The 13,362-nt window shown below is 36.2% G+C and overlaps 1 protein-coding gene across 3 annotated transcripts in view; it reads left to right on the top strand.

The window, feature by feature from the left end:
* FAM172A (family with sequence similarity 172 member A) overlaps positions 1–13,362 on the top strand; it is a 301,851-nt gene that overhangs the window by 20,961 nt on the left and 267,528 nt on the right. For all 3 annotated transcript variants that reach the window (XM_004586200.3, XM_004586201.2, XM_058656305.1), the window contains 2 exons: positions 4,817–4,918; positions 6,804–6,904. In XM_004586200.3, coding sequence (XP_004586257.1) covers positions 4,817–4,918; positions 6,804–6,904 — 203 coding nt within the window. The remainder of the gene's footprint in view (positions 1–4,816; positions 4,919–6,803; positions 6,905–13,362) is intronic.

Here is a 13,362-nt window from a genome sequence, read left to right as displayed (position 1 = left end):
TCCTGACTCCACTTTTGCCTGTATTGCCCTGGGAGGCAGTGGGATGTGTCAAGCAATTGAATTCCTGCCATTCCTGAGGATAGTGGATTGAATTCCTGGTTCCTAGTTTCCGCACTGTCCTTGGCCAAGAATCACTGTACAGGTTTTGAGGAGCAAGTCAGTGGTCGGCAGCTCTCTCTTCTCTATCTTCCAGTCTCTCTGAAAGTATGTTTTCTCTTTCTAAAAAACAGCCCTTGGGCCTGGTATGGTAGCCTAGTGGCTAAAGTCCTCAGCTTGCACGTACTGGGATCCCATACGGGTGCCGGTTCATGTCCCAGCTGCTTCACTTCTCATCCAGCCCCTGCTTGTGGCCTGGGAAAGCAGTCAAGGACAGCCCAAAGCCTTGGGACCCTGTGCCTGTGTGGGAGACTCAGAAAAAGCTCTGGGTTCCTAGTTTCAGATTGGCTTAGCTCTGGCCAGTGGGACACTTGTGGAGTGAATCAGCAGTTGGAAGATGTTTCTCTCTGTCTCTTCTTCTCTTTTTAAATCTGACTTTCCAATAAAAATAAATAAATCTTGGAAAATATAGCCCTTGATTTTACTGTGTTTTGTCTATTTCTCTGTCTTCTAAGTAGTTGGTTTATTATTTTCTTTTTTCTGCTTACTTCATTTGTGTTTTTTCTATTCAGTCATTTAAAATTCACTGGGAATTCTTTTATTGCTATATTAACTCCTGTAATACTGTTGCATTTTTTTCTTTTCGCAGCTGCAATAGTTTGGTTCTTTACTCTTTATTATATATATTTCCATAAAGCAATTTGGTTTGTGTGTGCACATTAACTTTTTTGGACTGTATTTTTAATTTCTCTGTCTACATATTGTAGCTACTAGGTAAACAAATCTTGCATTTTTGGTAATACTATCTTTTAACTGAAGTGTCTAGACCATTTATGTTTTTGGAAATATATTGATTCTGTTTTTCTGTAGAACCCTAAGTAATGCACTGCTCATTTTGAGGTAAACCTAGAACTGCTCTAAGAAATGAACTGCTAGGCAGTGGTAATCAAAACAGTCTGGTACTGGTACGGAAACTGAGAGGATCAGTGGAGCAAAATTAAAACCTCAGAAGTGAGCCCACACATGCCCACCTAACTAGTCTATGACAAGAGAATTGAAAATAGAGGAAAACCTAGAAATCACTTTCCAAGACATAGGAATTGGGAAAAAACGATCAGAAAAGTCACTAAAAGCACAGGCAGGCAAAGGCAAAATAAACAAGTGGGACTGCATCAAACTAAGTAGCTTCAAAGCAGCAAAGCAAACTATCACCAAAGTGAAGAGGCAGTGAACGGAATGGGAGAAGATATTTGCGTACCGGACGACTGAGAGTGAACTAATATTTAGGATTTATAAAGAGTTTCAGTTACTCAGTGACAGCAAAACAAAAGACCTTGTGGTGAGATGGGCAAAGTAAACGAACAGACATTTTTCAAAAGAATGAATTCAGATAGCTAATAGACATATGAAAAAAATGCTCAAGCTATGTAGTCATCAGGCAAATACAAATAAAAGCTATATTGAGGTTCCATCTAACTCCAGTAACATTGGCCTGCATTCAGAACTTGCTGACAACACCTGCTGGTATTGATGTGAGGAGCAAGGTACCCTCCTTCACTGTTGCTGGGAGTGAAGGCTAATATAGCCACAATGGAAGTCAACATGTAGAGTGCTCAGACAATTGAAAATTGAGCTACTGTGTGACTTAGCCATCCCACTCCTAGGAATATATCCAGAGGAAGTAATATCTGCCTATGAGGAAGTAACCAGCAGCCCTATATTTATAGCAGCACAATCTACTATAGCAAAGATATGGAAACAACCCAGATTTTATTCTGCCATTAAAAAGAGTGAAATGTTGTTTGCAACCAAATGGTCCCAATTGAAGATCATTATACTCAGTTAAATAAGCCAATCCTCAAAAGACAAATATTGTATGTTTTCTGTGATCAAGTTTACACATAAAATAAACCACTACACCATGAATTTGCCAATGGAACTCTGGGTTGCTTCTACTACTTGACTGTTGTGGGCAGTATTGCTATCAACACTGGTGTGCAGATGTGTGTCTGAGTCCCTACTTTGAATACATTTAGTTTTGCAATAGTATTTGTATAGCTGGTGTATGTACTTATTTGACATTTAGAATTCTAGTTGCTGAATCACTTTTATTATGTCATGTTTTAAAAAGAACATTTGTGGGCCTGGCATCATAGCTCAGTGGCTGAATCTTTCCCTTGCATGCGCCGAAATCCCATGGGGGCACCAGTTCCTTTCCTGGCTGCTCCACTTCTCTTCTAGCTCCATGCTTGTGGCTTGGGAAAACAGCAGAGGATGGCCCAAAGCTTTGGGACCCTTCACCCGTGTGGGAGACCCAAAGGAAACTCGTGCCTCCTGGCTCCTGATTTTGGATCAACTCAGCTCTGGCCATTGTAACCACTTGGGCAGTGAATCAGCTGATGGAGAATATTTCTCTCTGTCTCTCCTTCTCTCTGTATATCTACCTTTCCAATTAAAAAAAATCTTTTAAGGAAAAAAGAATAGTTGTGGCATATGTGATATATATTTAATTATAAAGATTCAAATCTGTATTTGTAGATTGAAGGAGTTTTCAGTGGAAATTCTTCATTATACTTTTTCTGTGTGTGATTCACTGGCTTCAGAGTAAAATGAAAGTTTATGCTATTGCTTTTCTCTATACAAAGCAGAAAGAATAATTTCTGACAGTTCCTTCTGCTATCTCTTTTCAATGCTAATGAAATTTTAAAAGTCTGTGTCAAGTTCTCCAGCTAACAGGAAAAATTTGAGGAGTGCCTTTTTGTTTAGATCTTCAGTTTATCATTCAAAGTGTTTTGAACAAAGTAAATATCACTTATTTGTATTCATAACTATTCTTTATAACAGGAGAAGATGGAGATAAAAATATTAAAGGGTTGATGCTGCATATACAATCAGTATGGTGATTTTTAAAAAAGCATTGAGTTAGGTCTCACCATTAGGTTGTGATTTTGGATTTGCAGTTTTTCCTTTCTGAAATTATTTATTTCTTTAAGAGACTTAACAGTCTCTTAAAGATGGTAATACTTATTATTATTTCATAATTATCATGACTGAATGAGAAAATATATGTGATAGGCTTTAAAATCTTTAAAGTGATATGTAGATACAATGTCTTCCTATATTTCCCCTATGATTCTCTCTAGCAACTTGATGGTTTCAGGTCTTTTGTTGAAATCCTTGATATATTGTGAGTTATTTTTTGTATATTGTGTAAGGAAGGAGTCTTTTTTGTTTCATATGTCTGCAAATGGAGATCCAATTTTCCCAACACCATCTGCTGAAAAGACTGTCCTTTCTCCAGAAAGTCTTTTTTTTTTTTTTTTTTTTTTAGGTTGTTTGGCAAAGATTAGTTAGATACGTGTATTAGTTCCCTGGGTTTCTATTCTATTTCTTTAGTCCACATGTCAATGAGCTCGATTCTCCAATTAAATGATACAGACTGCCTGAGTGAAAAAACAAGACCCATCTATCTGCTACCTACAAGAAACACACATTACAACAAAAACATACACTGAAAGCAGAAGGTTGAGAAATGTTCTATGCAAATGGAAATAAAAAGCAAGCAAGAGTAGGTGTGTTAATATCAGACAAAAATTGTGAAAAGAGACAAGGTCATTATGTAATGATTAAAGGATCTATTCAATGGAAATATATGAGTTAAGAAATTTGTATGCACTGGTACTGGTGCCATCCCATAAGGGTGCTGGTTTGAGTCCCTGCTGCTCCTCTTACAATTAAGCTCTCTGCTTATGGCCTGTGAAAGTAGTGCAGCATGCTCCAAATCCTTGGACCCCTGCAACCATGCGTGAAACCCTGAGGTAGCTCCAGGCTCCTGGCTTTGGATTTTCTCAGCTCTAGCCATTCCAACCATTTGGTACGTAATCTAGCAGATGGAAGAACTCTCTCTCTCTCTGCCTCTGTAACTCTAGCTTTCATAAGCGAGCTTGGCAAATTTGCAGACTGTAAAATGAACATACAAAAATCAATAGCATATGTGTTCACAGGCAGCACAGAGCTGAGAAAGAATTTGTAAGATCTGTCCCCAAAAGTTTTAGATACCTTAGAGAAAATTTAACCAAGATGTGAAAACTTACCACAATGAAATTTACAAAATATTAAGGGAAGAAACAGAAACACACACACATACGAAAAACAAAGCAAAACAACAACCTCTACATTCATGGATTTGAATAGTTAATGTCATGATGTCCATACTGTTCAAAGCTATTTACACACTTGCTGAGATACCAATGGAGGAATTCTCAAATCTAGAAAATGACCCAAAATTTATGTGAATACATAGGAGAACTCAAGCAGTTACAGTAGTAGTAAACAGTAAGAGCAAATCCAGAAACATACTGTCATATTTCACATTAAAGGGCAATCATAATCAAAACAGCCTAATATGAAACATTTAAACTGCAGAGGGATTTAAATAAGGTATATTAATGTTTTGAATATAGGATGCTAATAATTTAATTAGTGATATATAGGATCTGAGTTATACATTTTTTGAAAATTATAATTTTAAAATGCTTATTCATGCTAAAATCATGCTAATCATACTGTAGCACTTTGGAAATTTAGAAACACAGTGTGTCATCACTACAAGAAATGCAAAAGTTAACTGAAAAACGTTAAAGAATAATCTACAATGATTTTGAAATATGATTAGCTGTGAAAATGAATATAAGTAAATTTCATATCATTTCTTTTCTAGATTTATTGTCTAGGATAGATTTGGATGAACTCATGAAAAAAGATGAGCCTCCTCTTGATTTTCCTGATACCCTGGAAGGATTTGAATATGCTTTTAATGAAAGTAAGTAATATATTCTGTATGAAGAATTTATTTATCCATGCAAATAGGATCATAGAAAAGTTATTATTTGCTACTTTAAAGGCTAGTTAGATGTTTTATATATTTCTTTTGAGTAGTAATGACTTAATGCTTGTATGGTAAAATCCTTCACTCAAGTGAAAGAGCCAACTAATAATTTCTCATAGTTTTCAATTCATGTAAATTAATGGGTATGAATTTGTTAAATGTGCTCATTTCAACCTTGAGCATCTAGTGCCTTGATGTTCAATTGGAATTCCTAATGAAATGATATAGAAAGATGAAATAGGTTTATATCTCACTTAAAATGAAGTGACTGGCAAAAAATTTTATGTGTTGATACTTAAAAATCGAAATATCCAATGTTCTGTAATTTTTTCAGACAGCATTCTTGCTTTAAAACTTATTAAGTATTATGTAAAATAACCATTATAGGTAGAATGTGGTGGACTCTACTGTCGGTTTCAAGGATGTTTCCGGCACAACAAAAACAAAAAACACTGACTTGGATTAATCATACATTGCTATACTTGAAGAGTAACGTTAATACAGGGAAGATGGCCTTTTAGTTGTGGTTTTCTATTTGTTGCTCTGCCTAAGGTGAATTGGTGATTTGTCATCTTCTGATTAGTGGCTGTCTCATTGTATTATCAGTCATAGATATTAGGACTTATAGTGACAGCCCCCGAATACTAGAATGTTAAATGAATTAAATAAAAGATACCCCAAATTTTCAATCTCATTTTTATACTTTTTTAATAAAGGGTTTTCTTTGCCAGTGTATGTATGTGTGAGTAGTACTATTTTATTGATTGCATGGCAGAGAAAGATATTGATAGTTAAATATTTTAGTAAACATAGAGTGACATTTGCTGTTAATATTTTTGCACTACTTTGAGCAAGATGACTAATTTACTATTGCTAATGGTAAGCAAACTGCGATCTTTGGATATATGAGAATGTTTCTCTAAAGATGATCACACAAGCAGCACATCTCCTTGGTGTATTAAAAGGAAACATCTGTAGTCCAGAATGTCAGCAATGGGGGAGGTATTCTGAAAGCCTCATTTAGAGACCTTACTTGCTCCAGGCTGGAGAGTGCTGCAAGGGTCCTGTGAAAACTGCCAGGGCACCTCTTCCTGCCTGGTTTGTACCCGTAAAATTATCAGTATTTAGCAATTAGTAAATAAATAATTAGCAGTTAATCATTAAATCAAATAATTTAATATTAAATAATAAATAGTAAACAAACAATAAGTAACTAGTAATCAGTAAAGATGAGTTGTTTTCACCAAAGATCTCTGATTTGACTGAGTCTGGTTGACTGTCCTCACTAGCTCTTCCCAATTTTCATTTGCTACTCTATCCAAATTCGTAGGCCTGTTGCAGAAATCTCATCCAGCCCACAGGAACTGTTTGTTTGTCCAAAATCATTGTAGACTTTATTGTCTCCATGAATCACCTGTAGCAAGTTTTGGATTGCTGTCTTATTTGATTCTTGTTTGTTTGACTTCCTGGAAAGGTGTTTGCCTTTTTAATATATGTGCTTTTTACTCCTCAGGTAGCCTGAGTGTCTCAGGTGTGGAGCTTGTTCATGGAAATTGATGGATATATCTGTAGTGGATTCGAAAATATTGTTAATATGATTTGGATTAAAGAAAGTTCAAGAAGTATAGTTTCTGATAAACAGACAGTAATTTTATATTGTTGATGTGTTTGTTCTGATGATATTTGAGGAGAATATAGAATTAAAAAGTAAAGTTTTGGAAAATAACCGAAAAAATTAATTTTAAATTTGTGTCAGACATTATTTGTCCATATTATTGTGAGTACAGTATTAATTGTGATAATATTATTCGTCTTCTAGAGGGGCAGTTAAGGCACATAAAAACTGGAGAACCATTTGTTTTTAACTACCGAGAAGATTTGCACAGATGGAACCAGAAAAGATACGAGGCTTTGGGAGAGGTATGTAAGAAATACTCTGCATTTGTTTTCCTGCAGAAGAAGCTCCTGGTTCCTGGCTTCAGACTGGCTCAGCTCAGGCCACTGCTGCCACTTGGGGAGTGAAGCAGCAAATGGAAGATCTTTCTCTCTATTTCTCCTTCTCTCTTTAACTCTGACTTTCCAATAAAAAAAGAAAGAATGAAAGAGAAGAAAAGAAGGAAGGAAGGAAAAAAGGATGGATTAGTGCCATTTAGTGAGTTTTTTTTAATAAAGCAAACATTTATTAAACTATAATAAATTTTTAGATTAAAAATTAGTCACAAATTTAGTAAAAAAATGTGATTGGTTGGGCATTTGGCCTAGTGATTCATGTGACAGGTGTAATGCCCGAGTCCGATGTTAGAGTGGCTCGGCTGTCTGTCAATGTTTAGTCTAGGAAGCTGCAGGTAATGAAGGACTCAAGCACTCGGGCCCTGCCTCCTTTATGGCTGTTGTGGGCTTCCTGGTAATTGTGGAGACTTGGAAAGTGAGCAGTTGGATAGTTGATGAGTAAACCAGTAGGTGGGACATCTCTCTCTCTCTTTTTTGTTTTTCAATAAATTTGTAAAATTTCCGAAGGTAATGATGTTAGTGAAACTGAAGATAAAGATTTTGCTGCATTTCTTTTATACTGCTGTTGTTTTATACTATTGTTCTGTTGTACTGTGTAATGAGAGATCCTAATGCAAGGATAACCAATGTGGCACAGTAAGTTAAGCTCCTACATAGGATGCCCAGATTCCTATTTGTTTTTCTTGATGGTCTTTGAATTCTCTGCCCTGGATAAACAAAATGTCAGGGAAAATACATGAAATAATTACTGAGACATTGACTGCTGTCTCACTGCTTATGTGGAGCTTTTGAACTGCAGCACGGGGAATACAACTTAGCCTGGATCTGTCATGGCGTTGTCCAGGCAGAGTTCATGGTTTGGGGAGGCTGTGGCGGTGTTTGTAATTTACACAACAGTATTTGGAGAGGAGCCAGATGCGCAAAGTGCTAAGGGAGAACTCTGTAGAGATCTGTAGTGAGCTTACCTGGAGTCTTTGACAGTGCAGATCAGGGCATGCGTCCTCCAGGACAAGGACTCATCCATCAGAGACAAGTAAACTGAGAACTCTGACGCTTTCCCAGGCAAAGACTAATTTGTCCTTGCTCCTGTCAGACACAAGTGATCTTCTATCCATATGACATTGGGTCAATATTTTCCAAATGTTATTGTCTTAGTACTGGAACCATATTAGTTCTACACTAAGGCCCATTTAACAATCCCTCTTTCAAGCTTGAAAGTATACTCATAAGGGTCAAACTGAATCCAGGTAACTTGATTTTGTTTCAGAATCCCAGATGAAAACCTAAGGATAAATTTAATAAAAATAAATACAGTAAAATCCAAAGAGGAATGTAGAATTCACAATGTCTGAAACCTAGTCAGAAATCACCCAATGTGCTTAAAATTAAAAATATATAACCTGTAACTGGGAGAAAAATGAATCTGTATAAAAAACTCAAAATTATACATAGGAGCATTAAAACAGCTATTATAAATTTATGTGTAGTCCAAAAGGATGGAGAAACACATGAAAATGTTGTTGAAGGAAAAAGAAGATATCATAAAGGTCTAAATTGAGATGGAGAGAAAAATACCTGATTTTAAAACTACTCTGAATGTGAACAGTAGCAGAACTAGAGATGTTAAATTATAGCAATGGAGACTATACAAAGTGAAGTAAAACACTACAAAAAAAAAAAAAGACCACCCCCACAAAGCTGTGAGACATTAATAAGAGGTATTGGATATCCTCGGGAACGCAAGGCGGAATGTCACGGAGTGACAACTTTTAAAGTCCTGAAAGAAAAAGCTGCTGTAAAATTCTGTGCCCAACTGTAGTGCTGAAACCAAAGGCAGAGGCTAGCATTGTGGCATAGCAGGTTGAGGTGGTGCCAGTATGAGTCCCACCAGCTCTCTGCTGCTGAAGGCCCCAATACGTGAGTGCCTGCAACCCACGTGGAAAGCCTTGGTGGACTTGCTGGCTGCTGGCCTCTGCCTGGCCTAGCCCCAACTATTGGAGCCATTTGAAGGGTGACCCAGTGAAGGAAGGTATCTCTCCATGTCTCTCCTATCACTGTGCCTTTCGAAACCCCCCCTCAGTAATTCATAAATAGTAGACAAAAACTAAGTGGAGATATTAGAAAATTTGAGCAATGCTATTAACTGACAATTTCTACTTGACAGTTACAGAGCCCTTCATCCCACTACTTCTTTCAAAAGTACTGAGAATTTTTTCCCCAGACCATTTTTGGGATATAATATAAATCTCAATAAACTTAAAAGGATTCAAGTAATAGCAAGCATAGTTTTTGATCACATACAGTATGTTGTCTCTGAGAGGTGGGAAAATTCTCAGTTTTACTTTTTAGCTTAAAAGTAAGCAGCAGAAATTTATATAACCCATCATTTAAAGAAAAAAAATCAAGGAAAAATAGAAAATGTTCTCAGTGGTGAATTCTGCCTAACATTTGCAAAGATAACACTGGAAAAAATATGTCATAGTAGGTTTCAGACCTTGCTTGAAAACAGCATACTTTTAGTATAACAAGAAAACAATTTAATATTTGAACATTTCTACATAAACATGAAATCAGAAAATGAACAACACTTGACTGTCTTGGTTATGTTAAAATCACACCTTTCTCAACTTATGGGTATATTTTAGGTAGATTAGGAGAGACTTTGAAAAGTGATTTTTATTAATATTTCATCAATGAGGTCACTGAATATGTAATAAGATTATTATTTTTTGATGGTTGATGTGAGCCTGAGATATTCCTAATTTGACAGATTTCTTGTCTGTTAATGTAGACTTGTTATACTGAAGAACACATTCTTATGTTGAGATAATTCAAATTTAAATTTACTGAAGTAATCCTAATGATGATTATTGATACGTTGTTTCATTTATTCTCAATTGGGAGATAAGTGATAACAGATGTTCTTTTTTAAATAACTGATTTTTTTGTGCCATCCTTGCAAGTACTACTTTTTTTGCGTATACGTTCTTGATTCCAATAGTATCCCTTGGTAATATCCTGATGAATTTAACACTAGATAAACTTTTTGAATGTGAGCAGATGCATTTGCCATTATTCTCTGTAACAGTCACACAGTTTCTCAAGAGTAAGAATTTGTAAGAACAATCTTATTTTGAGAAATGTAATACTTAATACATGAACCTGACATTTCTTTCCAGAAATCAGATTAGTTTATTCTCAAAATGCAAGTTTTCACAACCCTGTTAAAATGAGTTTATTCTTTGAACTTGTATAGAAACCTACATATTGCTAAAATGTTATCAAAAGACCTTTTAACAAGTGCCAAGAAATGAATTATATATTTAGGTTTATTCTTAATACTAGCAGCAGGAAGAGCACATTGTGAGCTAAATTGGTTAATTGAAGTTGGAATCAACACTACCTTTATACATAGATCATATACCAGAAGATAATTAGAAACTGCATTAAGATAATCTTAAGGATCATTATGCTCCAAATATTTTTATGTGGAGAAAATTACACAGATATATTGTATAGAATATATATGAGCTCACTTATGATTGTTAATTGGAAGTAAAACTTTTTATTATCATTAGCCACAAGTTGAAGGCAATATATGTATATGAATGATGTAACTGTTCCTCCTGTGACAGAAACTTTCAAAATCTCATATTTTGAGTAAATTCAGAATATAAAGCACCACAGGCCACAAAGGTTGTTAGTAGAGTCCTGAATGTAGGCCAACCTTTCTGGCGTTTTGGAACCTCAATGTGGTTTTTGTTTATATTTCCCTGATACATAGGGAGCCTGAGCATTTTTTCATATATCTGTTAGCCATTTTATTTTGAACATCGAAAAACGCCTGCTCACTTTCTCGTTTCTTACTTTGTTGATTGCTTCCTTTGCTGTACAGAAGCTTCTTTGTCCAGGTCTTGTTTGCTTATTTTGGCTTTGACTGCCATGCTTTTCATGACTTCCTAACAAGGTCTACCAATGCCTGTATCTTGTAGAGTGCCTCATATGTTTCCCCTGTTGGTTTGATGGTGCAGATTTAGGTCCTTAATCCATTTAGAGCTATTTTTGTATTCAATGACAGGGGTCTTGTTTATTATTTCTACCTGCTGATATCCAATTGTCCCAACAGCATTTGTTGAAGAGAACAGACTTTTTCCTGCTTTGTTTTCAGTTCTCTTGTTGAGGGTCAGTTGGCTATGCATGTGTGGGCTCACTTTTGGGGTTTCTGTCTGTTCCACTGATTTTCTTTTCTGATTCTGTACCAGTAGCAGACTGTTTTGATGACTACTGTGCTATAGTATGTCTTGAGGTCTGGAATTGTGATTCTTCCAGCTTTATATTTTTATTCTTCAGGTTAGCTTTGACTATTCATGGTCTCTTATGTTTCTAGATGAACTTTTATATCAGTTTTTTTTTTTTTACTTCTGAGAAAATGTTGTTGGGATTTTAATTGGGATCACATTGAATCTGTGTATGAATTTTGGTAATATTGACATTTTGATGATATTGATGCTACTGATCTAGGAATGCGGTAAATTTCTCCATCTTTTAGTGTCTTTTTATATTACTTTTAAAAAATGTTTTGTAATTTTCATCATAGAAGTTTTCCCCATGTTTATTAGGTTTATTCCTAGGTATTGAAGATTCTTGGCAGCACCCAACTGCTGGAGCAGCAACCTGCTGCTTTCCACGGTTCGTGTCGCAGGATGCTAAATCATGAATAGGATGTGGACATCTCAACAGGTGTACTAACAAATAGACCACGTGTCTGTCCCCAGCAGTTTATTTTTCTGAAACTCATTTTGCATGTTACATTATTTACTGTGTTCCTTTATTGTAGAACATTTTTGCTCTTGGTAGCTGGTTTGGAATTCTTTCTGCAGTTATCTCACCTGCTAATAGGAACAGTTTTATTTTTTTCTGATTTTTATGCCTTTGTTTTGTTGTCTTATTTTTGTGATTAGACCTTTTAGGAGTGGTGAAAGTGTAAATCCTTTTTTGTTCCAAATACTAGGAAGAGTGTCTGCAGTCTTTCCTCATGAAGTATAATGTCAGTGTTAGGCAACCTTTATGTTATCTGATCTTCCATCGATGGTTCACTCCCCAAGTGGCCGCAACGGCCAGAGCTGAGCTGATCCAAAGCCAGGAGCCTGGAGCTTCTTATTGAGCTCCCACATGGGTGCAGAGTCCCAAGGCTTTGGGCCATCCTCCACTGCTTTCCCAGGCCACAAGCTGGAGCTGGATGGGAAGTGGAGCTGCCAGCATACAAACTGCACCCATGTGGGATCTCAGCACATGCAAGACGAAGGCTTTAGTCACTGTGGATCATAAGTGTAATTATGGGCCCAGCCTGGTGATGAAGCAAGTGAGGATACTGCTTGCAATGTGAGCAACCTGTGTTGGAGCAGTGAATTGAGCCTTGGCTGCTCCACCTGTGATCCAACTTCCTCCTAATATACCTTAAAGGGTAGTAGAAGGTGACCCAGTTGCTTCAATTGTTGCTACTCATATGGGTGTTCTATATGGAAGTTCTAGCTCTTAGTTTTTTCTAGCCCATCTTTAGTTGTTGTGACTATTTGCAGAGTAAAGCAGCAGATGGAAGATCTCTTTCTCTACCTACCTAGCTTTCTGTCTTTCAAGTAAGAAGACATTTTAAAGCATCCCAATGAATGCATATCATTATTTGTCCAAGTGCACAGGATGATCACCTGCATGTGCATATATGTTGTGACGTGTTAATGTTGGCTCATCAGTTGTAACTAACATGTTATTTTCATGGGGGATATTGAGAATCATGGAGATTCTGCATGTAGAGGGGCAGGAGTATATTGAAAATTACTATGCCTTCCTTTCCATTTTAGTGAACCTAGTACTGCCATAAAAGTATTTATAAAAGGAACATTTTCTAGGTAGCACATGGACTTTATGTGAAATAGTTTCAATGTTATAGATACAGAGTTCAGCTACTTAATAAAGTTACAATAAAAGGCTCTGATCAGATTAACAGTATATTGCTCATTAGGTTACTGAACATCTAATGCCAGTCTGAATGGTTTCACTCAATGTAGTCATTTGATCTGCCCTTCTAACCCTTGATAATATTCCAAGGTTTTGCTCTGTGTGTGAGAACCCAAGATACGCCTCAAGCTTGGATTCTCTCTGAAGGTATAATGAGCTACCACCCAGCCATTTGGCACATCACCCATGTTATTTTGGAAAAAAAATGCCTTTCAGTGGAATGAGATTATTTTACTTTAGCAGTTTTCTATGTTATAAAGTTTAATTACAAGTTTAAATGAACAGAAGTAAATTTGTGCCCATATGGCATTAAAGTATGTTAACTTTAGGGGAGAGAAATCATATGAATAATG

The sequence above is a fragment of the Ochotona princeps genome, chromosome 28, assembly GCF_030435755.1.
Source record: "Ochotona princeps isolate mOchPri1 chromosome 28, mOchPri1.hap1, whole genome shotgun sequence".
NCBI lineage: Eukaryota > Metazoa > Chordata > Mammalia > Lagomorpha > Ochotonidae > Ochotona > Ochotona princeps.
Note: the sequence above shows the minus strand (reverse complement) of the source record. Positions and strands in the feature narration are given on the sequence as shown.